A 25,138-nucleotide genomic window follows, 5' to 3' on the forward strand; every position below is an offset into this window, starting at 1 on the left:
AACCGTCGGGGAGGCGATTCATGTTGTTCCTCGTCCTGTTGCTGGTCACGCTTTAAACTTTTGCAAAACCTCGCCAAACGCTGACTGGATTATAGTGCTGTTGAGAGATTGTTCCAGTCCACTTCCAGCTTCTATAGTGTAATTCACGAGGCATTATCACATATTTATGCTTGTGCACAATTAATGAGTGTCCGAACAGGCATGATTCATAGGGCGCCTGAAGCCCATTTTCCAACCACACACACACTCACACCCGCCACATACTAAGGATATATTTAACTGCTGCCTATTTGGCAAATAAACAAGATACATGATTTTATACATACATACATACATATATTACATTACTATTAAGAATGTTTTCTATGTCTCTCCTGACAGCACTGATGTATATAATATAGATCAGTTAGGACTAACAGGATTGAAGGCGTGTTCTGAATGTTCTTGACAGGAAATTTATAGAGTCAGGTGCAATCTGTTACAGGAACTCTGCTACTAGCTAGTTGTAGCTGAAGTAGGTCAGATTTCTGTTCCAGTTGGAACACAATGTCTTACAACTCCTTTTCAAATTATAATGATTCCTTTGAAACAGTGTTGACATATTACGCACACCACTATTTTATCAATTGCTATAAACAAGCTACAGACAAGATATCATGCAATCAAACACTTTTATTTGATTAACTTCAGAGGATTACATCTTTTGCTCATTCTGTAATTTAATATATAGTATGAAGGCCTGCCTTTGATCGGTTCATTTTCAGATTGTGCCAACTAGGCCCACATACACATTTTTCATTTTGTTCGTGTCTATTTACTCCTTTTAATGGTATGTTTTATTGGGCATAGATTTGGCCTAGCCCTGGATTTGGAAGGATTCTAATGTTCAGTATTATTAAAATGATAATCCAATAAAATATTTTATCTAGGTCAGGAAACCAGCCCTTATATTTCTAAGCATTTTAATTATTACTTGTTCAGCATAACCTCACATTGAACATCTAAAGAAACAGCTTAATCTTACTTCTCAATATTTTAGTGATTATTTGTGTGTAGATACTGATTGAATCTGACAGGGTAATTCCCCAGCTTTCATCACAAAAAAAAAATCACATGGATTCAAACTCGTCAATGCGCTGCTTTGTGTTTCCTTGCCGAATTTGGCGCAATGTCTTATATTTGTCCCTGCCTAACCGCACATTCTCTGCATGAATCAGGTCATTCTCCGTCTTCTTGCTCTCATCACGAGCATCAGCCAACTCTGAGCTTAGAGCCTGGGAAAACAAGAAATATACAGAGAGAATTTCATGTAAGACCATGAAACGTACCACTAGTTCCGACAGCTTGTTATGGTTATGGGTCCAGTTTACTGAGTCCTAAGAAAAGGGATTTTAAAGCCATGATTGCAGCAGACTAGTATAAATACAAGCTTAGCAAGGGCCACATTCACCAATCAGCCATAACATTAAAATGGTCAGCGGTTGACCTTTCTTGAAACACTTTTGGTGGGTACTGACCACTGCATTCCAGAAAAAACCCACAATCTTGCCTGATGTTTTGGAGATATTACAGTTTGTCTCTTGTCAAAGTGACTCAGATCCTTATGCTTGCTCGTTTTTTCTGCTTTTAACACATCATCTTCAAGAACTGACTGTTTACTTGCTGCCTGATATATTTCACCAAGTGACTGATGACAGATAAGTGTTTGGCTGATGATAGATAAGTGTCTTTGAAATATTTTTTGCCTCAGTATAGAAGTTCAGTGAAGTTCTGGTGTGCAGTTTGTGACTCGCTTAAGGTGAGAGCATTTGTCTTGATTTGCCCAGCCTTGTGGCCAATCACTGTCAAAACAAAACTGATCATTTTTGTAATTGAAAATATTTAATAAGTAATAGACCAAGAAATATTTTTAATATCAGACAAATTATTTTCTTTTCAAAATCGTCTCTTTCCAGTGTTACAATTTTTTAAATCTGTTCTAACGCTAATATCTACATCGATTTTTACTCATATTTACTAAACAGTTATCTACTCTCTTAAGTAAAAAAGTCATCTACTCTCTTAAGTGTGAACTGCCATTCATCACCATACTCACCAGCAGACGTTTCTGCAAATGTTCGTTCTTCTCAGTCTCTGTCATGCGCTGCTCCTCACTCCGATCCTGGTACGTTCCAGCGGATGTTAGCTCTGCACTGGCTTCAGCACTGCTTTCATCATTTTCATCATGGTCGCTCTCTGGATGAGACCCTGCCTGGATGTGGACTCCCACTATCTTACTCTTCAACACTTCCTTTGTTTTCTCCAAGTCCACCCCGACCATGACAGCCTGCTGAGGCATGACAAGACATTTTGATGGGAGGTTTAGTTGTTTTGGTAAGCATGGAACAGAAACAATGCACAAACCAAATGCTGTAAAACTGAATGCAGTGCTACATCCAGTAAAGCATAGCCAATTATGCTCTCTTGAGATTTTGGCATTGAGATTTTACCTTAAGATCTGCTGACAACAGGGCTAAGCCTTGGATAGCTACACTGCTTGGAATCTCTTTTAAACCACTTTTTAAAGGAAAAGTGTTATTCATTCTAGAGACACATACTGAGTCAGAACTTTTCATAGAACCAAACATCAGAATATTTTAAATGCTCCAAATATGCTCCATAACATTTTTATAACATAATTATGCTCTCACAAATGATTATATGAAATGGTTACAAATATGATGCATGAGACACATTCACAACTACGGTAAAAAACTCAATATAGCCAAACCTATGACCAGATACTGGATTCTGTAGTATAATAAATCTTTAGTATAATCTTTTTTTGCTCCGTTTTTGAATCATGTGATACCCAACAGTAATGTTGTTGCTACCTCTCTAGTTCCCCACTGGTAGGCTGTGAGCTGAATCTAACAGCCATGTCAGCAATTTCTGAGATGTTCAATAACTCTCTCTTAATGAAATGTGATTAATATGAAAAAATTGAAGAAATCAGGAAGGGGCAAATGCACTGTGTGTTATAACCTACATAGGGAGTAGGGAGTCATTTGAGATTCTGCTCCAGTCTGGCAAAAGCAGTGCACAACACTGATGGCTTGGTCCTACCAAAAGACTTGCTATATAGACATGCTCATGGAAAATATAATCATAGTTGTGGTAGTAACGTGGCAAGCAAAAACCACCTGTAAGGCGAAGGTTTCTCAAACACTTTTATATTATGATATTTTCATTATTATATGACAAAAGATTTTCATTAAATTACTGTAATATAATAGAGTTACTGTCAACTTTCAGCAGTCAGCAGCTTGGCAAAAACAGCACGCTCTAAACCTACTTTGTTTCTTTGTGGAAAAATGGTTTATTGTGATTATTAATACAAACTTTATTACTAACACTAACTGGCTTATTACTTTATTTTAAAATGAATATAGGGTGGAGTGGTACATGCAGCAGTTGGTCACTATACCTACAGTATACTAACAAAAGACTATTGGGGCATATAGTCATATCGTATAGTCATATGTCACACCTTAAATGTCTAGCGTGCTTGAACATATTTGTCAGCAAATATGAGAAAAACACTAATTTGTTTGCGATTTTGCTGTTTTATGTCTGATAATTCTAATTAAGATTACTCTCACCCTTTTCTGCCACTTTCTAGCCTCATCCTCTTTCTTCTTCTTGGCATCTTCCAACAAAGTGATCTTGGATGTTAGAACAGCTAACTCTGTGGCCTTTAAATAGGAAAATAAAATGCCAGATGAAATCTTTGACATGCTGTATAGCTGTGGGTTACTAGTTGCTTACACTGTGATATAATCTGAATCATTGACTTTTGTACCAGATTTTCTTGGTTCTTCATTTGGTTCTGAGACTGCTGGAGCAGCGCAGCTTTAGCCTCCTCCGCCAGCCTGCGGTCCTTTTCCAACCTCTCCGCCTCCTCCTGGGCAAACTTCCTCTCCTTCTCCAGCTCCAGGGCCCTCTTAGTCTGCTCTTCTAGTTCTGCTTTAGCAAGTACAGCACAACTAGATTTACATAACAAACACCTACAACACAACAAATTAAAATTTTGCAAAGTTGAAAATTATTTGTGGGGAGGGGGGCCCTAAGAATGTTGCTGTTTCAATTTCTAACCCTCTTGAGCCTTCTTGGTCTGCTCCTCAATTTGTCTCAGTCTCTCCATGAGCTCCATGGTTTCCTTGGCAATCTTCTCAGTCTCCTTCTCAGCATTTTCTCGCTTCTTTTTCTCATTTTCCAGTAGGGCTCTAAACCAAAATGACAGGATTAACAGCTTTAAAGGTGATTTGAAAGCAAGTGTAATTTTCCATAACCCCAAACCATTAACAGGCTTCTGTGACTTCTGACCTTGTAACTTAATATACTGCATCAATTTGGTCTTGTTTTTTTGTGTAGATACTTGTGAGTTACCCTCAGGGCTTTCTATGCCTAATGATTTCTGAGAAAAACGTTTGTAATTTTTAGCATTTCTGTAGTAGATTCCTATTTAAACTTTTTGAGTACTCCAGTACTCTTCTTATTTAGTTATTTTGTTTGGGTTAGATTGTTCAATAGGAAATGGAAAATGGACCAATCTGGATTTTTTTCTCCTGTTAAATTAAAGGCTTCAAATAAATTATGTTTTTCACAGACTTTAGTGTGTATTCCTGGTAATTTGGTGACATACAGCTAGAATTCCATGGGGGCTAACAAAAGTTTTGAGTTTTGACATTTATGGACCAAACTGAAGGCCTAATAGTCTAAATGTCACTCTAATAGTCACAGCTCACCACTGTTAAGATATCGAATAAAAAAGCCTCAGGAGGTGGAAGCACAAAGAAACCTAGAGCGTTAAACACCACCTGTTGTGAATACACCCTTAGGATGAACAGAAACATCACTCTTAGAAGTGTGCCCTATTTCTGTCACTCTGTGAAAGTGAATAGAACAGCTGTTATTCCTGTCACCTCTCTTGTTGCCTCTTGTTCTTCTCCTCTCTGGCTTGGGCTTTCATCTGTTGCACCTCAATGGTGTCGGGCTTACGGCGGCGCATGTACAAGTCATGGTTTCCCATGCACAGAGCCAGGATGCGCTTGTTGATGCGCAGGCGGTGTGCATAGAACACAAAGTCCTGTTTTGAACAGAGATACCATCTACCACATGTGTGTGAAAATATTTCAGAGACCACATTAAGCCTGTTAGAGATTACTTTAGCTTAGTATAGTTTTCAGCACAGTAGTCTTATCACGTTCTAACAGCAATGTTATATTAGAATTTGAACAAGAATCACCCTGAAGACCTGTAAACGTAAGTATTTTCATCATGACAGTTGTCACTCATCTGTGTGTATACAGATATTCACACTGGTATTATTTTAATCTCATGCTATTTCTAATACAGAACCGTTTTGAACCTTATAAATGACTCACAGTGAGAGGTGAGTGTCACAATGAGACAACTCCATTTGTCCCCTGTTTACATTCAGAAAAGTCAATTGTTTGCATACAGATATTTATGCATAGATTTTTCAAAAATCTATAGATATTTCATTTTTATTACACTGATTTTTTATGTTTTTACTTTAGGATCAAATATATGTTTTTATATTTTATTTATTTTTATGCAAATATTTGAAAGTATTTTGTATGTATTTAAAAGCTATTCTGCAACAAACTGCATTCAACTGTATTAAATTAATTTTGCTTGCCAATTTACAAGACCTGTTAGCAACTGGTACAACAACCCCTTCAGCCTGTAACAATTAACCTCGCCTTTGAGGTTAAATGTAACATTAACACACATTTTGCTTTCGGCTGAATTATTCATAAATAGTTGAGACTGGAAACAAATGTTCCAATTTACTTTGAAGCAGAGACCTGAGAGTTGCTTGAGACTATTTTCAAAATGTTCAAATAATTTAATAATTTAATTTTTGCAACAAATAAAAAAGTTATGTTGTGCCCACTCCTCCTAGGTTTATGAATCTAAATTGATACAATTTAGTAAAAGTACTGCAACATGCTGTAATCACTTTGTGTGGGCAAAACCAGTGTGATCAGTTATCAATACATCAATACATTAATACAGCATTCATTTGGTCATAATTACGTACTGGGGACTTTTTGTCAATCGGTTTAATGACAAACTTCTTGTCATTGAAAGAAATGTTGCGGATCTCACTCCATGGGAATCCAATTTTAGGGGTTAACCTGTTTAAAAACACAAACAAGCACTTGTGGTCACATTATCAGTAAGGACAGGGAACACTCAGGATGTCTCATATATGTATAGTGCTATGTGACCTTACTTGTCTGAACGTTCATATATGTTGAGTCCCAAAGCATCAACTCCCAACCATAATTCTGATCCTTTTTTGTTCTTGATGCTGAAATAGTTTACCCCATACATATCCAGATCCTGGGCAATTTTCAGATATTCGACCATAGCCTCCTCTCTAAAATATGAAGAGAAAGAAGAAAGTTTTAGTCTTATGGGACAACAATTTAACACAGTGTAATGTATTAAAGATTTAAGCAACTAGAGTTAATAGAGAGTGGTAAAGTGGCTGGCATTCCTGGGCAAAGGCAAAAATACACACTCAGCCTCCACTTTATTAGATCCATGTGCCTCATACAACCACACACTGTAGATACCTGTTGTAATGCATCTACCAGTCATGCTTTATTGTTGCTCAGTTTCTGACCACAAGTCCACCGTCAACTTGCACAAGTGCATCAGAAACAGTGATGCTGGAGGGCATTTTTACACACTTAATTTGGGTCATCCAAAAATATCCACCCAAAAATATTTAGGCTGACCACTGATGAAAGGTTAGAAGATAACAAACGCAAGATCTGCATGGAAGCTGGGATATAATCTCTAAAAGCGGTGGACGTTTATGTTTTTTAAGTGATCAGTGAGTGTATATGAGTTCATGTGTACCAGACCAGGACACTGACTTGTCATTAATGGAGCTCATATTATTTCACTAGGGTGGAAACTCTGTGACTCACAGTTCAGTAATCCACTTTAACATATCTGATTCAGATACCTGATCAACTAACTGGATCTGTGGAGGATTAGGTCCTTTAAATGAGTAAACTGTGGGTTTCCCATAAAAAAATGCTATTAGGGTTGCATCTCAAGGGTAAAAAAAGGGAAATTCAAATACATTGTCAAATGGACCCACAGCATGGTTTTACTAAGCCTGGTAATTCTGAGAATGGCAACTGCTTGTAAAAATTAATACCACTGAGGGGAGAGTATTAATCTGATGAGCATTTTGCACTATGGCTACTATGCAAGTGGTTTTGCATTAAATATGTATCACAATTAAATATGTAGTTCCTATAAAACCTCACACCACACCCACTTGTTCACTGGCCAGGTGATTTATCCAGTACTGAATAAAACTGTCACATATGTAAAAGCACTGAGATTATTTTTCACAGAAAAATCTTTGATGACACAAAAAACTTCCATTAACAGGATGCAGGAAACCTGTTACCTTTTTAACAGAAAAAAATGTGTATTTAATTTATTTGGCAGTCAGCTAATACCTGTTGCTTTTTGTTATGTTTCCAAGAACTGGAACACGTGAGGTGTGATATTTGTTCACTTTAGCACTCTATTTAGGATCTAAGCAGTGACAAAGGCCTTGTAGACCTTCTGAGAATGAACTCTCCCAATGGTTGTGCCATCAGGAGCTGGACAAAATGCCTTTCACATTGGATTAAATACCAACATAATTGGAATGTTACAGTGAAATCAAATTTTGATGGGTAGCACTAATTTTGTGAGTCCTTTACTGACTGCAAGTTTGATCTCAAAACTAATCAGATTTCAGTCAGTTGTTATGATTCAAGCCCTCCTCAGAAGTCCCTACTTCAAAAATGCTTTTACTATCTAACTAGATAGCATATGACACAATAAGTAAGTAACATTTGCTATCTATTATTGGCACTCCTACAACTTGGAAAGTCGGTTTTCCCACTAGTCATTACAATATTGTGACAGTGTTCACACATGCATTTCTATGCCCAGCCTCACTAAAATATAAAACTATAATGTCTATTAAGCTTTCAAAAATTATTTATAGTATATCTTTTTACAGGCTTCAATGCTGGCCTAAAACATTAACTTGTGTAAGTGTTAGCTTAGTGTTAACATGCTATTACTATAGAGTTAATTAGAAATTAGCATTGTTCTTAGCAAGAGTTGTTTTTTTTTCTTGTTTTGACATTATGGCCTGAACTGAAGTGTAACTCATACTGCATACATGGAATATTGGGAAAAAAAGGCCTCAAAGAATAAAGGGATGTAGGGCTAATGTAGATCAAAAAGCATGAGTTTGTATGTGCGTTATGTATTGATTAAATTTACAGTACCTGGGCAGCCTCTTGTGTTTTTCATGCCATGCCCGAATCTTCTCTTCCCATTGCTCTTTAGTCAGCTTATGCTGCTCCAGTACTCTGACCAAATACAATGACATATGACATATGACATTATACATATAAAACTGCAGCCTAGCAAAAACACTAGGCTTCAAGTAAGAGTCTGAAGATATGGCTAACACCTCTGAGGCAGCAGTTTGTCATGGCACAGATATCCAGGCACATGGTAGTCTCTGTTGTAGTCGCCATGTTTAGTCTGCACAGAGTAGGAGGCAAGCAGCACAGCGGTTTCCGGGGGGCAGTAAATGTCATCGTTCAGGATTCCCTCCTTGACCTGCAAGAAAAAGAGTCTCTGCGTGGCTTCCTGGATCAGTTCTTCAGCCACATCTTCTGGGTAAAACTTTGCTCGGAATTTGATCAGCAGTGGGTTCTCCTTCCTCACATCTTGTGCTGTTACCTGTGATAATGTTAGAAATGAATAACAATTAAAAGAATAATATACTACATATAGTGCATCCATCAAAGGTATTGGGACACCTGGTCATAGTTTCTTCTGAAATCAAGGGCATTAAAAAAAGTTTATCCTGCTTTTGCTGGAGTCACTGTCTCTCCACGGAAGGGTTTCTACTAGATTTTGGAGCATTGCTGTGAGGTTTTGGTTGTATTCAGTGACCATAGAGTTAGTGAGGTCAGGATGTTAAATGATCACAACTCTACCTCATACCCAACTCCCGTATTTGATGGAGCACCTTCATTCCAGAGAACACAGTTCCACTGCTCCACAGTTCAATTTCAGCCCTCACCTGGATTTGGTCAATAGGTCCATGTTCATCTGTTCCAAAGAGTCCTATTCTATTAGCAGTGATTCTACACAGGGACTAGACAAGCTCTGTGTGTATTTGCAGAGTAGCAGAATGTATTAATCAGAGCAGGTGTCCCAGTACTTTTGTCTATACAGTGTACAATATCTCCATCAGGCATACCTACCATACAGGAAGGAGTGGGTAATTTGATATTATGTCATTATTACAATAAATTACATCACAATGTGTTTTTATGAGCATATTGTGAATATCATCAGACCGGTACATGATTCATTTCAGACTGGGCATAATATGTTTAATTATTTAAGTCCTATTTAAAAAAAATATATATATATCCTAACTTCATCCCATCAGTTCTTATACAATTTGCAACCACCCTCTACTCCATCCATCAATCGTAACTGATTATCTGGATGGTGGATCATTCTCACCACAGCAGTGGCATGTTAATGGATGGTTGTTATGGTATGATTTAGATGAAGCAGCTTTGCTGGCATTTACACACTGGCAACTTTATTAGACGCACCAATCTTGCTGATACACATAGCACATAGCAGTGTTATAGACTACATAATAAACAGTAATCTTTTTCCATGTGGTATTTGTGGTCATCTCTATGTAGCCTGTTCTGTTCATCGGTGGTCAGTTTCTGATCCCAGGAAAACTCTTGGCTCAATATTTTGTTTGGTAGACTATTCACAACCCAGCAGTTAAATCCAGCAGTGATTTAAAATTCCTGGCAACACTGATGTGACTGATACACTGATACACTAACATGACACTGCCATATGTGTGTCACTGCAGACACCCCCCCCTAGACCCACCCACCCCCCCAAATAATATCTGGGCAGTGGTGGACCCACTGCGTTCCCATGTGCTGCAGTAAATAATCTATAAATGGTGTATACGGTCATGTGAAATAATAACTGTAAAATGTAATTCATAGAAATACAATGTTATAATGAGGAAAGAGTTAGGACACCCCTCATATGTATTACCATTTAAAAGTCCTAAAATTACAATCAGGTGCTGCAGATGATTAGAACATTGGAGTTTGAGGGAGCCTGTCTTATTTTAACCTCAGAGACATTGTAGGGTTTTAAAAAGATCTCAAAAAATTCTAAAGCAACTGTTCCACTGTCAGTAAAATAATTTAGTGGAGAACATATAAAACAACTGCCAACAATGAGTGAATGTACAAGTATCGCCAGTCAGTGTAGGCACTATAGCAAAAATTCTAAATTCTGTAACATGTCAGCACATTTATCTGCAATATTTATATTTTTGTAATGGTTTGAATACGTAGCCTTGACCTTGTAGTAATGGTTTGTTCTGTCTGTGCAGGTGGAGAATCAATTTAAATCAACTCAAGCAACTCAAGAGTGATAAATGCCATATGCAGGCCAATAGAGTGATAAATGGCAAATGCAGGACTGACCCGCTTGTTGAGTTTCAGCCATGTGGAGAAGCCCTTGCTGTCCTGGTACTGCAGCCCAAAGAACCATGTCTCCCTTAGTCCAATTGTCTTTACTATCTTCAAAGGAGAAAGCACAAAGTTCATATGTACCATAATGTCAATGAATGCTCTTTGACTTTAGCTCTTACATTTTGATCAAAGCTTTGCTGTTTAGCAGATTGTCCTGTAGCAAATGTCTAATGTCCCCCACATGTTTTTCCTATTTCAGATACATACTTGGTCGAAAAGCTGTTTGCCAGTTGTGCTGGGCTGGATAGCAAACTCCAGCTCAGCATCCATTGTGGTCACTCGCACATTTATCTGCGGATAAAAAGTCAGTTGCATAAAACACAGCGTAGAGCTTAATTACATCCATTGATTTGTTTGGTCGCACCACATTTACAGTTATGCGGCTGATTATGAATTATGGCTAAAGAGCATAAAAACGTCAAGACATAAACACAATGAATTGCTGCATTCTGAAACTTTGCCTATAAAACCAGCTTTAACCTACAAAATACAGTGAGTCAGACATTTCACGATTATCAGGAGTTGTTTGAACAAATAACTTCAATAATATGGTTAGAGGTTTCTACAGTATTGCTAGATGGTCGTGTATTTCAAAATTAAGAATCATTCAGCTGCACTCAAAATAGAGAACCACCTACAAAGAGCATGTGCAACCACTGAAAGAAAACCAACCAAATCTAAAAAGGCTTAAAAAAGGAAGTACTGTACTTTAGATACCAGTACTTTATTTTCAAGATCTGATATAGACTTTCCTGGTGAAAGGAACACTCTAAAAGCACTAGAAAAACATTCAGCACTAAATGACATCTACATTTCTACTTTCTTTTTTTGCATTATTCAACAGCAAATATATATATACTGAACATCGTAATTAATGCATTCAAAGGTCACACTAATCAACACTATTCTACAGTGCAAAAAATGAATACTGTTACATTAGCCATGTAAATGCAATTCAATCCAAACTAAACAAACACATATCAGCAGTAAAAAAAAATTAAATAAAAACAGCCTAAAGGTAGGCTATAACCCAGTACAATTAGAAACACTGGCAACAGCAATACTTACAGACATTTTTCTTTATTTTTGAATTATTCCACGTTGTTCTAACCTTGGTCCCTTGCAGTAGCCTGCTCCCAAGTCATATGAAAGGACTTGCGATATTTACCAGGATTACCGTTAATTAAACCAGTCCTTTGTGCAGTTAAAGGGCCTTTTCAACCCTCTAATCCAAAGGCAGCTCTGGAATCTCACTCAGATTGTGATTGTGAACAGTTCTGCTTACGTTCTCCAGTTATATTATCTGTGCATTCTGGTACTGCTCTGATTTGTTTTTGTTCTGCGCTGCCAATACTGCTTAGCCTCTGTTTCATTTTAACAACCTAAATCTTTGTCAGCGGGCTGAATGGATGAATGTTCAGAAACTTTATGCCATATTTACTTTTTAAAGAAAAAGAAAAACATTCGCCCTGTTTAGCTGCATTTAAACCTCAGTTAGACTTGGCCTGCGGGGTTGCTGGCTGGCGCATGCGCAGACGTGTACAGTCTGCCGTCGCTTGTCACAATAACATTTTATTTTTTTAGCTACACGGTGATTTGGGATTGATTTAGCAATCCGTCGAATAAGGAATTGACGCGGAAACCCACAGACAGCAAAGCCAGACCATGACCGACGAGCAAGAAATAATGTGCAAATTAGAAAATATTCTGGAAATAAGGTAACGTGTCTTCCTCAGTGGTCATTCAGTGATAGCCAGAGGTTTAGCTCACTAGCTGCAGGCTGGCTATTTCGCGCATTTGGATTTCAGATTGTTTTAATAAGCCAGCCACAGGAGACAGTAGCGTATCTGTGGGCAGAGCAGTGGGTTTATAGACAGTACTGTTTGTTTTGTCTCCATTTATTTCCGAATGGTCCTGATTATTATCTGCGCTTACCAGATAAGTCACCGACTGTTGATACAGTCAGCTAACGCCTGGTAGCGGTTATTTCTTTGCCGAACAAAGGAGCTGGCTAGCGAAAACGACTAGCATTAGCACAGTAGCAATTGTTCACCTGAACCAAGTATCATACCATTTGCATTCCGTTACAGAATATAGCATAGCTGACTAGTGTGACTAGAGAAAGTGTTTTGTGGAAGCCAAGACTAGTTGACCAAAAGCACTAGATAGCTATAACTAAAACTAAATCATTTGTGTGACGCTGCTACAGTTAAAAGATTTGTTTTTATTATTTTGCACTGTCAGTATATATCTAGCTAGCTACAAGGACGAATTCTATAATAACAACATATAAATACAGCCAAAAATGAACTATTTACGATAAATATAACCTTTTATTTAGCTATAAGCAAAACATATACAGCGGTGTGAGTTAGCTAGATAGGTGCATATTTATCCTGTAGCTAAACAGATTGTACAGTGATACTCCACACTAGCTATAATTTTCATACAAATTTGTACATCTATCTAAATATACAAAATCGTACATATTTTTAAAATAAAATAATAAAAATGTTTATCCCTTACAGACGTGTCATATATTTATTGCACATTTTGCACTTGTTCTTTTTTGTGCTATTATTTGCACTACTGGTAGATACTCACTGCATTTCATTGCCTTGTATCTTGAACAGTGACAAAGAATCTGTCTGTATTACAGTGCCACTAGATGTGTTTGTTTTCAGACTCCATGTAAATATCTAAACCCCAATGTTGCAACATATGGTTTAGGAACAAAACTCTTCAGATGCAGAAGATCAAATCTCGCCTGAAGAGTGAGTTTGAAGCCCTGGAATGTGAGGAGAAACACCTGAGGGAGTACAAGCAGGAAATGGACCTGCTCCTGCAGGAGAAGATGGCCCATGTGGAGGAGCTGCGCCTCATTCACGCTGACATCAATGTGGTGGGTGGCCAGACTTAGTAGTGCTCTTCTTATTTGAGCTCTCTCAGATTTGAACATTTTCCAGCAAGGCCTTTCTCTTGACTTTTTAAGAGATGTGATGAAGTGTATGCTTCAGGCCACTGTGCTAAATCATCTGCCGTTATGGAATTTGGCTGGAGTAGCCTGTGCACTTCGTGCACTCAACATTGTGTGTCTGGTTTTTATACTGACAAGCACCAGAGTACACTTTTAATTATCTTGGGATGAAATGTGCATGTGTTTCAGGGGAGGAAAAATTATAATTAGAGCACATAGCTAGAAACCTGGGAAATACACAAGCCATGTTGTAGTAACAGAATGTAACAGAATGTAAATAACTGGTAATGATAGGAAGTTGAATTATGAATATTGTGTTGTTAGCTGAAGGTCGCTTCTAGGAAAGAAAAACAATATAGCTGTGTTTCCCAAAAGAGTTCAGTGTTTTCTATTCTCATCACCTAACATACCCCTCTTGAATTTAAGATCAGAGAAACACTAAAATGTGTGCACTGCTTCAGTACTTGAGCAAAAGGATTGGCAAAACTTGCGCATAGTTTGCAATGACTGATCTCCGGACTGAGTGGTTATGGGTTTTGCAACTAAAAAATGTCTACATTAGGAGACATACAATATGTGTATTTATGTGAAGTTAACTGGCCCAAAATATATATATTTGTACTGTGGCTGCAACTCTCTTCACTACTGCCAAAAGTGGTACCAGAAAATTGGTGAACAACAAATGAGACACAAAAACAATATTTCTGGTGGGTTTGAATTTTTACTTAACAGAACATATTCCTTATATTTCACAAGGACCCATTTAATTATTGAACCTTTCTAAAGATAAGGAATATACCAAAAATACCATACATTGTGGATTACATTCCAGCTTTGTGAAGCCTGACTACATCAGGAAGGTCTTGATTTATGATAGTTGGATTTGTCTTGAAATATTTGAGGTTTGGTTGTATGCTAAAAATGGACCTTTTAATCCAGACAACCAGTCTTGACATGCTATCCTCATAAAACAGCTTGTAATGATGCCTAAATTGATGTGTGGGTGCTGTTTATATGAGTGAAGTTATCTTAATTTTTTGACCACAAGATGGAGAGCACTATCAAACAGTCTGAAAATGATCTGAACAAGCTGTTGGAGACCACACGCCGCCTGCATGACGAATACAAGCCCCTGAAGGAACACGTTGACGCTCTGAGGATGACTCTTGGGCTAAACAGGCTACCCAACCTTAATGAAGAGGAGGAGAGGCTCTCATTAGAGTGAGTCATTTGTCAAACTGAATGAGCCGTTTTTCAAACTCAATCATGTATCTTTATATTGCAGGGCCAAAGTCAACTCTGCTGCATGTGTTTTAGATAGAAAAGACCTCAAGCGTGCAGTCCGCTTTTGTTTTCCTATCCAGTTACTTTGAAAAACAGAAGGCCGAATGGCAGAAAGAGCCGCATGAGCCCATCATTCCGGAGTCGTTAGCAGCAGCTGCAGCCGCTGCTCAGCAGCTTCAGGTCGCGAGAAAACAAGATTCCCGGCAGCCAGCCACCTTCAGACAGCAGCCTCCACCTATGAAGGTCAGCATTTTTAATATGTGGTTGTCACTATCACTATATTATTTACTAGTCATATACACTATATTTTTACTACACCTTTTTTTTAGTTAATCTTTATAAAAAGGTCCAACAATAAAATTACATACAATGCATAGCCTTGGAGTCCTACATTACAGTATTATTATTATAGTAAATTTGTAAACACTGGTCAGTAATAAATGCAGCGAATTAATGTTTTTATTGATTAATAAAAACTATTGTCTGCAGGCATGCCTGTCCTGTCACCAGCAAATACATCGCAACGCACCCATCTGTCCCCTGTGTAAGGCGAAGAGCCGATCCAGAAACCCAAAGAAACCCAAGAGGAAGCCAGATGAATAAATGTAATAGGACATTTGCACCCATTAGAATCACTTTGCATTTAAACTAGTCGCATACCTGAATTCTTTTTGTGTTGTGCTTTATTAAGTGTACTTGATTTGAATTTAATATCAAATTGATGTAACTCTGTTTGGATAAGCTCATTAATGCAATAATAAATAACATTATTGTTAGGTTTACATCTTGACATTCATACCTAAATTGTTTTTACATGTTGCTAAGGGAAATATAGTTTTGTGCTGTATACATTTTGCATCATCAATCAGCATGCATAATTATGTGAAAGCGCCAAGTAGCAATTCCATAACTTGTCATCAGACTCATATTTTATTGGTAGCGTTCATTTATCAACTTGAATATTGATTATGCTAATGTCAACCTTGTATTTTTTATCATGTGCATGTTGGTTTAATATTTTAGAAATCATCTTTTGTGACTTGTGTTTAGGGCCACTGTGGCAGTACAGCTTTTTATGAACTAGTTTGATCTGATTAATCTAAATTTTACTTTCAAGTCTTTCATGAAGTGTTTAATGTATTTTTTAATCACCCTTTTTTAATGTTTTGTCATGTGATGTACAGTGCGCTTAACTGACAAACTCATATGTTGAATAAAAAATGAAATGTCAGTAGAGATACAACTGAAGCCTTTTATTTTTTGTCATGTAATGTCGGTCTTTCAGTTGACATTAGTCTTTGCCAGATTTCACAAGGGTCATCTGATGGCTTAGGCATATCTTTCAGCATTTCCCCAAGCAAGCAAACCGTGTCCTAAAACACACAGGTTGAACAAAAATCACTGAGGTGCACCAGAACCTCACAAACTCAAGTCAATCACATTTTCTTTAATATGCACTTTATTGTGTTGTTGCTTACCTTACTGTAGAGATGTGACAGGACTTTCTCCTGCAGTAGTTGGGCCTGAAGTTGATTCCTCTTCTTCCTGAGAAAAAAGTTCATGGCCAAGTCAGCCTGTTTATCCAGACAGGCGCTGCAGCTGGAGGGTTCATGGAAGTCCTGCTCAGCCCCCTATTGATCAATTTCACATTAATAATACAATAATAAAAAATCTTGTACAGTAATAACAGCACTAAAGCTTTTGGTAATGCCAGTTGTGGTTATATTGCACAAAAAGGAAAAAAAAAAACTTGCTAGTTGCAGTTACTTGTCAAAGTAACTATATACTATTTCACCTATTTACCATTGAGCCCCATTTTGTCCTACTGAACATGCCACTTAGTTTGTCTAATATTGTAATAACAAAGGAACAGGAATATGTTTAATTCACAAGCATTGCAAATGGATTAACTTAGAGGTTACTTACCCTTCTCATCTCCTCTCTAAAAGTATTTAGCCTTAATGTGCACATAAACCGCACAGGCACACTTTGATCACTAATGGGCTCTACAGGTTGGATGGATGTACTCCGGTGCTCTTTGGTACATTCATGTAAATCTCTTTGTTGCTTAATATGTTGAATCCGCTTCTTACAGTAGGTCCTTAGAGCAACTGCCCCATCCACTTGCCGACATCTGGGACCTAAAAAATACAGGAGAAAAGTGTTTTCAAAATTTCATTTTCTGTCCAATACTGTCACTCAGTGGTAGTAGAAATACTGAGTCCTAAAAAGCAAAAGTCAAGAAAAACTGATATACAATCATTAGCTACGTTCCTATAACTGCTATCGCAGTTCGTTTTAACACATTTTATTCACAATTGCAGTAAACGGCAGAAAATGTAACAAGCTAGCACTAGTATGAAATAAAATCAGATGTTTATAAAGATACTGTCGAAGGTCGCATGGTTAAGGGGATAGCAAATGCTAGCAATAACGTTAGCTACCACTACTTGTAAACAAGTAGATTAGCAGTTAAGCTACAGTAAGAATGGATGCTCAGCAATCCAGTTAGCTAGCCAACTAATTATTAGCGTACAATTAGCTAATATATCACTTGTGTAGGGTCACCTCACCTGTCATGGTTTCTTAATAATGTGTAACTTAGCAGTCTTAAACACAACTGTAGGATTAAAATGTCGTTTTTGCCAGAATCGTGTAGCAGAAATTGGTTTCTGATAGCGCTAATTTAGCGCTAGTTCTAGCTACGTTCCAGCTAGCTAAATGAACTACGGCGAAGACTTACTTAAACCGTTAAAACTAAGAATAACTCAACACTGTAGATTTTGTTCGAGGAGCTAGGTGCTATTCTAAACGCAAATGCTTAGATAAAGAAAACATGTCATCATGTCATTTAATAATGAACAGAAAATGTAAACGTAACGTAGCTAATACAATGTTTACGTGCTCTTCTTTTATGCTCCTCAAAATTTCCGTTAGATAGCGCTAGCTAAATGTCTGCCCTCTGCCGGCAGGGAAGGAAGAGTTTTCACAGTTGACAGTGACTGAAGTGACTGAAATTGTTAAATGTTAAAACCTGTTCTTTTTCTCTCAAAAAAATGACCTAGTTTCTGACGCTACTTTAAAAGTGTCAGTAGTAAATCTGAAATGTAATTAGAAAAATCTGCAATAAACAAAAATACAACATTTTGCTGTCTGGAAATTGGAATGAGATATTAGATGAAAATAATATAAATGAAATATAAAAACAATTAAGTAAAATATTTAAATATCCAACAGTCATCATATGATAATAGAGATAATAGAGAACATTATATAGACATGTGTTTTTTTTTTTTACATCTTTAACATTATCATTATTATTCAAAATATTCAGGTGTTATATTTTTGCTCCGGTCTGTTGTATGTGGTACCCTGCAATGGACTGGCACCCTGTCCAAGGAATATTCCTGCCTTGTGCCCAGTTATTCTGGGTAAGCTCTGGATCCTGAGCAGGAAAAAGTGAAAAAGAAAATGGATGGATGGATGGACAAATTCTAATATGTAAATATGTTTAAACATCTAATTTATGTATTTAGTAGTTTAGTGATACAAGGAGGTGTAAGACTTTGAGAGCACACTATAGTACTCATACTAGTATTAGTAAAGTATGCTGTAATATTATAATAAAATAATTGGACATAATGTTGTGTTATTTGTTTTATTATTATATAACATAATTAAATATTTTTCTAAATAAAATGAATGAGGACTCCCGTTTCCTTCCACATCCCACCTCCCACAACAAATGGTAGGTGACTTGACTATACTAAACTGCTCATAGGTGTGAGTGACTAAGTGAATGGGTGTGCGTAGTACTCTGCAATGGACTGGCGCCCTGCCCAACTGATATTCCTGCCTTGTGTCTAGCTGGACCCACTTCGTCCTTGACCAGGAAAAAGCAGATAAGACGATGAATGAATGAATGAATAGAAATTGTGTACACATTTGAATCAAGGAAAGGAAATGCTTTATTTTTATTATATGTTGTTCATGATCTCTGATAGCAAGATAACAAGTAAAAAGGGACAAATGACAAAGAAAAATGGCATTACTGCTGAGGGAAGGAAAAGGAGAAAAAATAGATGAAAGACATCTGTCTCCTGCCATGAGGTGTGGAGGCGCATTAGCAGCTGATTGTCATCTACTGTTCTTGAAAGTAGAACAGCTGTGGACTTCAGTTAGATGGCAGGCAGAGAAGCGTGATCTCTTTAAGGTTTTCTGACATTTATTGTGGACAAAGACCCTCAAAAATAAGGTAAACAACCAAGGTAAAGTGAAGCATTGGTTTGCAGCCTATAATTACAATCACAGAACTGAATGTGCTATTTGTAAATGCTCACAGTGGACACTGAATGTTGCCAACACCAAAGCCCATCATCCATGTACTCACTGAGTGTCACAACTCTATCACCTTTCTAATTATAACCCCCTCCAGCCACCCTCCAAGAATGGAAGTTTAGGCAGGTCCATCTGTGCCCTAAAATTAGCCCCTCTTGGTGGCCAGGCCTCCTGGAGTCAGACTGACACATTGCTTTAGCTTACATTTGTTTTGTCTCTCTGGATACAACACTGCAGCACTAGATTCCAGTATGAAGGATAATAGCTTTGAACTAAAGGTATGCTAGGGTAGCTATCGGTTTCAGGACTGTTGAAGCTAGCACTGTGATTTTCTTTTTCAAAGGTAAGTGGACCATCAATTTTACACAAAAAATGTGTAAACTTTGTTTTCTTTTGTTTTTGGTTCTGTGATGTTAGAAATATGTCCACATGAATTGGATTTGTTGCAATTATATGTTGAGGTAATACAGTCTGGGATATGCTAACTCTGCTCCATTTGATTAAATGGAAATGTGCAGCATAATTATAAAGTTTGTACAGTTTGTTTTGTGTGTGAGAGAGACCAACATTTGTTGTATATGTTGTATTTTATCCACATTGATACTCCTAAAACTTTTAAAGTAATTAAATCATAAATAATTGTTTTTGCATTAAACCCCTTAAACCTGAAGTGCCGGGTTGTGGGCCTGCATTTTAGTTCTTCGCTGTCGTCAGTGTCAGTGTCAGTGTCATAACTTAGACATTAGTTATTAGTTTCACAGAAGTCAAAGAATAATTATTGTTAGTACTGCAGCAGTGTCCCATGATTAATATATGTTGAGTGTGCCATATGAGGTGAGGTGTTTTCATTAATGTTAATACATTGGGACTTGGGAGGGTATGATGGCCCACACTTACATTCTACATGCTAACAATGTATTTCTCCTCCAAAGTTCCACTGAAGACCAAATGGAATCTTGAGAAGCTTCTCAAAGAATGATTGTGCACCAGTCCCCCGACATGAGTTTAATGGACATTTCCAAGATCTTTTCCCTTCTTCAACCCAAGGAGGACGAAGAGGACGGCTGCCAGCAGCTGAATCAGGCCATCTCTGATGATGACGACAAGCTCCTGGCTGAGCTTCTTGCTCAGGAACAGTATAGGAGGTGCATCAACAGCCGCAGTGGCTGGGGTGTCCCTGGCACACCGCTGCGTATGGCGGCTGCCCATGGCCACCTGCGCTGCTTGGAGGTGTTGCTGGCCCACGGGGCTGAGGTGGACAGTCTAGATGTGAAAGCTCAGACACCACTGTTCACCGCCGTTAGTGCCAAACACCTAGACTGTGTCACTGCTTTACTCAAAGCCGGTGCCGATCCCAATGGCAGCCAGTACAACAACAGTTCCCCCGTGCTGACCGCAGCTAGGGAGGGTGATGTAGACATTCTAAAGGAGCTTCTGAGGCATAGGGCCGAGGTAGATGTTAGGGCCAAGGTGCCAGACTGGGCCTCCAATGCCACAACATGCCGAGGACCTCTCTACATGTCCGCCGTTTACGGCCACCTTGACTGCTTCAAGCTGCTGCTTCTGCACGGGGCCAATCCAGACTTCAACTGCACAGAAGAAAAGTTGCTGGCCAGGATCAAGCAGCCAAAGACTGTTTTAGAGATGTGCCTCAGGTACGGCTGCGGAACTGAGTACATTCAGCTGCTCATAGACTTCGGTGCCAATGTCTACCTCCCCTCACTCGTCGTAGATAAAACGACCCAGCAGAACGAGACGGTGATCATGCTGCTGAAAGAAAGAGGTAATATAGTTTTTTAATAATATGTCATAAACAAATTCATAGAGGGAATTCCACAAAGCAGAGTTTAGTTAGCCAAATAATATAAGAAAATTCAATAGAAAGGGAATTTTACTAAACAGTCCTCACTTTGCTTAAGTTATGTAGCTTACTGAGATATCTTGTGTGATTACATGAATAATCAGCTCATCAATGTTTTGTATAAATCTCTAACATTATATAGGATACTATTAAAATAGTAGCTGTTCCACAATTGACTGGTAAGTATGCTAGTAGTCATGCTGATATTTCATTTTCAAATTTTCTCCATCTGCTTGCAGTCTGCCCAAAAACACTGATGTCCCAGACACGGCTTGCAATACGGAAGTACCTTACCATGGCAGACAAAGCATACTCAATCGATAGCCTGGATATTCCCCAAATGCTGAAGAAATATTTAATGCACATTACATGGTGAGGTGATGTACGTGTGATCTTTCAAACTATCTGACCATTTTACTGAAAGCTTTTGTACTGTTTTGTACCATTTTCCATTGTTACGATGCAATTCACTGATTATTAAGTTTACTTAAGTTGTATTATGTATAGGAACATATTTATTGACTGTCAAAACAATAAATTATTAAACTAATAAAGGCTTGTAACCTTTTTGTTACTGTAGTAGTTTTATTCACATTGCATTGTTAGGCATGCAAGATAAAAAAAAACTCTCAAGGTCAGACATGGGTTTAAAAATCTTTTGTTTTCACACATTGCCTGACAAGGGTCAATACATACAAATAACACAGTGATTGTATTTAGGGCTTTATTTGTGAAACTCCTCAAGGAAGGCCAGTGTAATTTGTGGTTATCATCCAACACTCAATGCTTTATAAAGTTAACTGGGAATTATTTCAGTTGTTTTGTAATGTTTACAGTGCAAATGTAGACATTTTATTTATTATCCACAATGACCACTGAAACTACACAGGTCTTCTGGATTTACATATGTAATGTCGATGCTAAAAAAAATCATCCCAGCCAGCTCAAGCTGGTGAGGCTGGTTGTTAGATGCCAGCCAATGTGTATGAATTTGTAGACCACGTTGGTTGACATAACCTCACTGGATGACCAGGATGACCAGCCTGACAATGCTGATAGACCAGTTAGTCCATCAAACTCAAATGACAACCTATGCTGTGCTGATTAAGATGAGCAGATTAACCATAGATTAATCTTAAAAAATAATAAAAATAAAAGTATATTGGACACTATGTTGCCCTGTCAACTGCAACAGCAGCCTGCGTATACAAAGATGCCTGAAAGTTTATAAAATCTTTGTCTAAATTTCTTCATAAATTTGTCATAAAGTGTAATCAAATGTTCAGTGCCGTAACATACTTCTACAAACGCGTTGTGAACATTAGATTCCGATAGATCCATGTTTTAAATACAAAAAAAAACAACAGCGCAGGGAGCCCACTCACACCTGACCGTCACCCCACTGATGAAAAAAAACTTTTTAAACACGATTTTACCTTTAAATGATCAGCTGATCCTAAAGGTTTACATACTTTAGCCACTCACAGATGTCTAAAACTGGTTCAGTAAATCAATCAATCAATCAATAAATAACCACATCTAATATTTTTGTCTCATTTGTTTGATTTGGTTCTCCTTATCTACCTTTAGAACTTCTGTGAAAATCTGATGACATTTTAGGTCAAATAAAAAAAAAAAATATATATATATAAAGGATTTACAAACGTTCAAGCATCACTTTATCTCTTCATGCCTGTGTTTTAGGCCACAAGCTTCCCAAACTATCTTGAAGAAAAAGTCTTAGGCACCAGGCAGAAGCATTGTGTAATACTTTCTGACGCTCTCGTTTCTCTCTCTGTAGCTCTCTCGTGCCCTCTAGTGAACAGTATCATCGCTGTAGTGTAGAGGCAGCCCTCATTGCCTCATGGTGGCGCTCTGTAATAATGAAATGCTTTGTAGTGAGTCCGACAGTCTGTCCTAGTACAAATAAAATTGTATTTAAAACCATCAGGGGGTCAGCATGCTAGGCAAACAAACAAACATAAACAAGACATTTGCTGTGTGAGGGTGTGATCTGTGAACCTTTACCAAAGCTCTCCTCATTCTTTTAGTTCTTTTAACCTACAGGCCACTTTACTGACAACAGCACTTGTATTACTTTGAACTGTATTTGTTTTGTATTTTATTTGATTGCTGCATGGTTGTTGTTTTTGTAGGAAGCACATTCTATAGCTTTCACTCTGGTATGCATTGGTAGTATCAGGAAATAGGGAAGATATGGGACAGAATCGAACATTACTATTACTATTATATTTGGAAAATGACAGCATGTTACAGGATGTCAGGCAGAGTTGGGTTACTGCAGGAAAACTCCAAAATATGCAGGGCAGACTGAAGACTAGAGCTTGAATAAGATATAAGCTGTGTCCGAAGTGGTGCCTCTCTGCCCACTTCTTTGAGATTCCGCCATTTTGTAAGGGTCGAGTTTGTAGTGCACTGTAACAATCCCACAATGCACCCCAATATATATATATATATAGTGTACAAACGTTGTGGGATACCCATAATCCATTACGTTGTTTGGTTTAAAGATTCACACGCAGCTTCTCAGAGGAAGACTGACGTTCAGATTGTTTATGCGATGCACTCTACTGATTTCCCTACCCTGCTAAAAAAAACCTGCTCAAGACCAGCTGGTAGCTGAAGGGTCAGTGTGGTTGAAAGTTGGTTATCTAGATGAACACATACCCCATGCTGGTAAGCTAGCTGTTGTAGTAGGCTTGTAGTGTACGTTGCATTTGATGCTCCAGCTTGGTGATGTAGGTCATGCTGGTGAACTAGCTTGGTTTTGCTGGTCAGCCAGCTTTGTCATGCATGTCAGCGAGCATGGTTATGCTTGGTTATGCTTGGTTATAACTATTTAGCTTGGACTGGTTGATCTTGATTAGACCAGTTAAACCGTCAAATTCAAGCAAACACATGCTCTATGCAGGCCAAGAGCTAAGCTGGTCAACCAACTTAAACAGCTTGACCAACTTGAGCTGGCCAAGCAGTTTTTCAGCAGAATACAATAGTGCTCTATGTAGTTTTCTGGATTACGTTTAGGGATAGTAATAGTAGTTGTTGTATACAGCTATAGTGTTCTATCAAGCTAGCTAGTGTTTTAGTTGACATTACCCAGAGTACAATAATCTTTTCTTGTCAAAACCACAATTTCACAATCAATCTAACTTCCATTTCTCAGAGGTAGCAAATGCTGCGCTTGTATGTTTTGTTCATTTTTTGAATAAAAAAAATCTTCCCCTATGTGTGTCTGGGTAAGGGTGTGCAACTGTATCTTTTTAATGATTTTGAGTTTATGATGTTCAAAGGCCAGTAGGAAACAGCATTTGAGATGAACATCCATACAGTGACTCCAGCTCCAATGGGATAAAGGCTTTGTGAAAGTAGTTATTTGAAAAGGTTAGATAATCAGCTGTTATGTAAAATCTGTTACTGAAGCGTCTCGCAGGAGCATAGTCTGGAAAAAAGTTTTTGTTGGTGGGGGAATCGTTTTAAAGGCGTACCACCAAGCCTTTGTAGCCTGATTGCTCCATGGTCTACACACTGCTCCGTCTATTCAGAGCAATTATGCAGCGTTTGATTGGGGGTAAATTCAATTTAAGACTGCGACCCTTCTTTTAAAAAAAGGATATAAATGGCATGGCAATTGGATTAGATGTTAATTTGTTTAACCCAAAGATTCCAAAGCATGGAGAGAGAGAGAGAAAGAGAGAGAGAGAGAGAGAGAGAGAGAGAGAAAGAGACAGAGTGAGAGAGAGAGAGAGAGAGAGAGAGAGAGAGAGAGAGAGAGAGTGAGAGAGAGAGAGAGAGAGAGAAAGAAAGAAAGAGAGAGAGAAAGAAAGATAGAGAGAGGGGGCTTCTGATGTTCTGTGACTCACTGTAGCCGAAAGGAACTTTCACACAGCTTTACGTTGTTTCTCTCCAATTAGGTCAGAGGAGTGTAACTGAGGGATTTCTTTTTCTATCCCTGTGGAC

The 25,138-nt window shown here is 38.0% G+C and overlaps 4 protein-coding genes across 9 annotated transcripts; 2 read left to right on the plus strand and 2 right to left on the minus strand.

Annotated features, from left to right (window-relative positions):
• Positions 1 to 717: 717 nt before the first annotated feature.
• Positions 718 to 11,909, minus strand: msnb (moesin b). 6 transcript variants are annotated; one of them, XM_072663122.1, is made up of 13 exons: positions 11,769 to 11,909; positions 10,908 to 10,991; positions 10,653 to 10,748; positions 8,573 to 8,847; positions 8,385 to 8,468; positions 6,305 to 6,451; positions 6,110 to 6,206; positions 4,965 to 5,128; positions 4,135 to 4,265; positions 3,842 to 4,002; positions 3,642 to 3,734; positions 2,096 to 2,326; positions 718 to 1,274 (listed from the first exon to the last, which is right to left on the minus strand). In XM_072663122.1, the coding sequence occupies exons 1-13, from the start codon at positions 11,772 to 11,774 to the stop codon at positions 1,110 to 1,112; spliced, it is 1,734 nt and encodes a 577-aa protein (XP_072519223.1). In that variant the 5' UTR covers positions 11,775 to 11,909; the 3' UTR covers positions 718 to 1,109. The 6 variants fall into 6 exon arrangements, with proteins under 6 accessions (XP_072519223.1, XP_072519221.1, XP_072519222.1 ...); XM_072663120.1 differs by having other exon boundaries at positions 2,096 to 2,329; XM_072663121.1 differs by having other exon boundaries at positions 3,842 to 4,005.
• A 285-nt stretch (positions 11,910 to 12,194) lies between these two features.
• Positions 12,195 to 16,204, plus strand: LOC140540711 (zinc finger C4H2 domain-containing protein-like). Its single transcript, XM_072663126.1, has 5 exons — positions 12,195 to 12,418; positions 13,431 to 13,602; positions 14,726 to 14,898; positions 15,042 to 15,204; positions 15,451 to 16,204. Exons 1-5 carry the CDS (start codon positions 12,366 to 12,368, stop codon positions 15,562 to 15,564), a joined length of 675 nt encoding a protein of 224 aa, XP_072519227.1. The 5' UTR covers positions 12,195 to 12,365; the 3' UTR covers positions 15,565 to 16,204.
• Positions 16,200 to 17,879, minus strand: LOC140540712 (uncharacterized protein C8orf48 homolog). Its single transcript, XM_072663127.1, has 4 exons — positions 17,535 to 17,879; positions 16,888 to 17,102; positions 16,440 to 16,592; positions 16,200 to 16,334 (listed from the first exon to the last, which is right to left on the minus strand). The coding sequence occupies exons 1-4, from the start codon at positions 17,539 to 17,541 to the stop codon at positions 16,215 to 16,217; spliced, it is 495 nt and encodes a 164-aa protein (XP_072519228.1). The 5' UTR covers positions 17,542 to 17,879; the 3' UTR covers positions 16,200 to 16,214.
• Positions 17,880 to 20,274: 2,395 nt separating this feature from the next.
• asb12b (ankyrin repeat and SOCS box-containing 12b) lies at positions 20,275 to 21,536 on the plus strand. Its single transcript, XM_072664260.1, has 2 exons — positions 20,275 to 21,082; positions 21,400 to 21,536. The coding sequence occupies exons 1-2, from the start codon at positions 20,275 to 20,277 to the stop codon at positions 21,534 to 21,536; spliced, it is 945 nt and encodes a 314-aa protein (XP_072520361.1).
• Positions 21,537 to 25,138: the final 3,602 nt, after the last annotated feature.

Source organism: Salminus brasiliensis, chromosome 19 (assembly GCF_030463535.1).
Source record: "Salminus brasiliensis chromosome 19, fSalBra1.hap2, whole genome shotgun sequence".
Taxonomy (NCBI): Eukaryota; Metazoa; Chordata; class Actinopteri; order Characiformes; family Bryconidae; genus Salminus; species Salminus brasiliensis.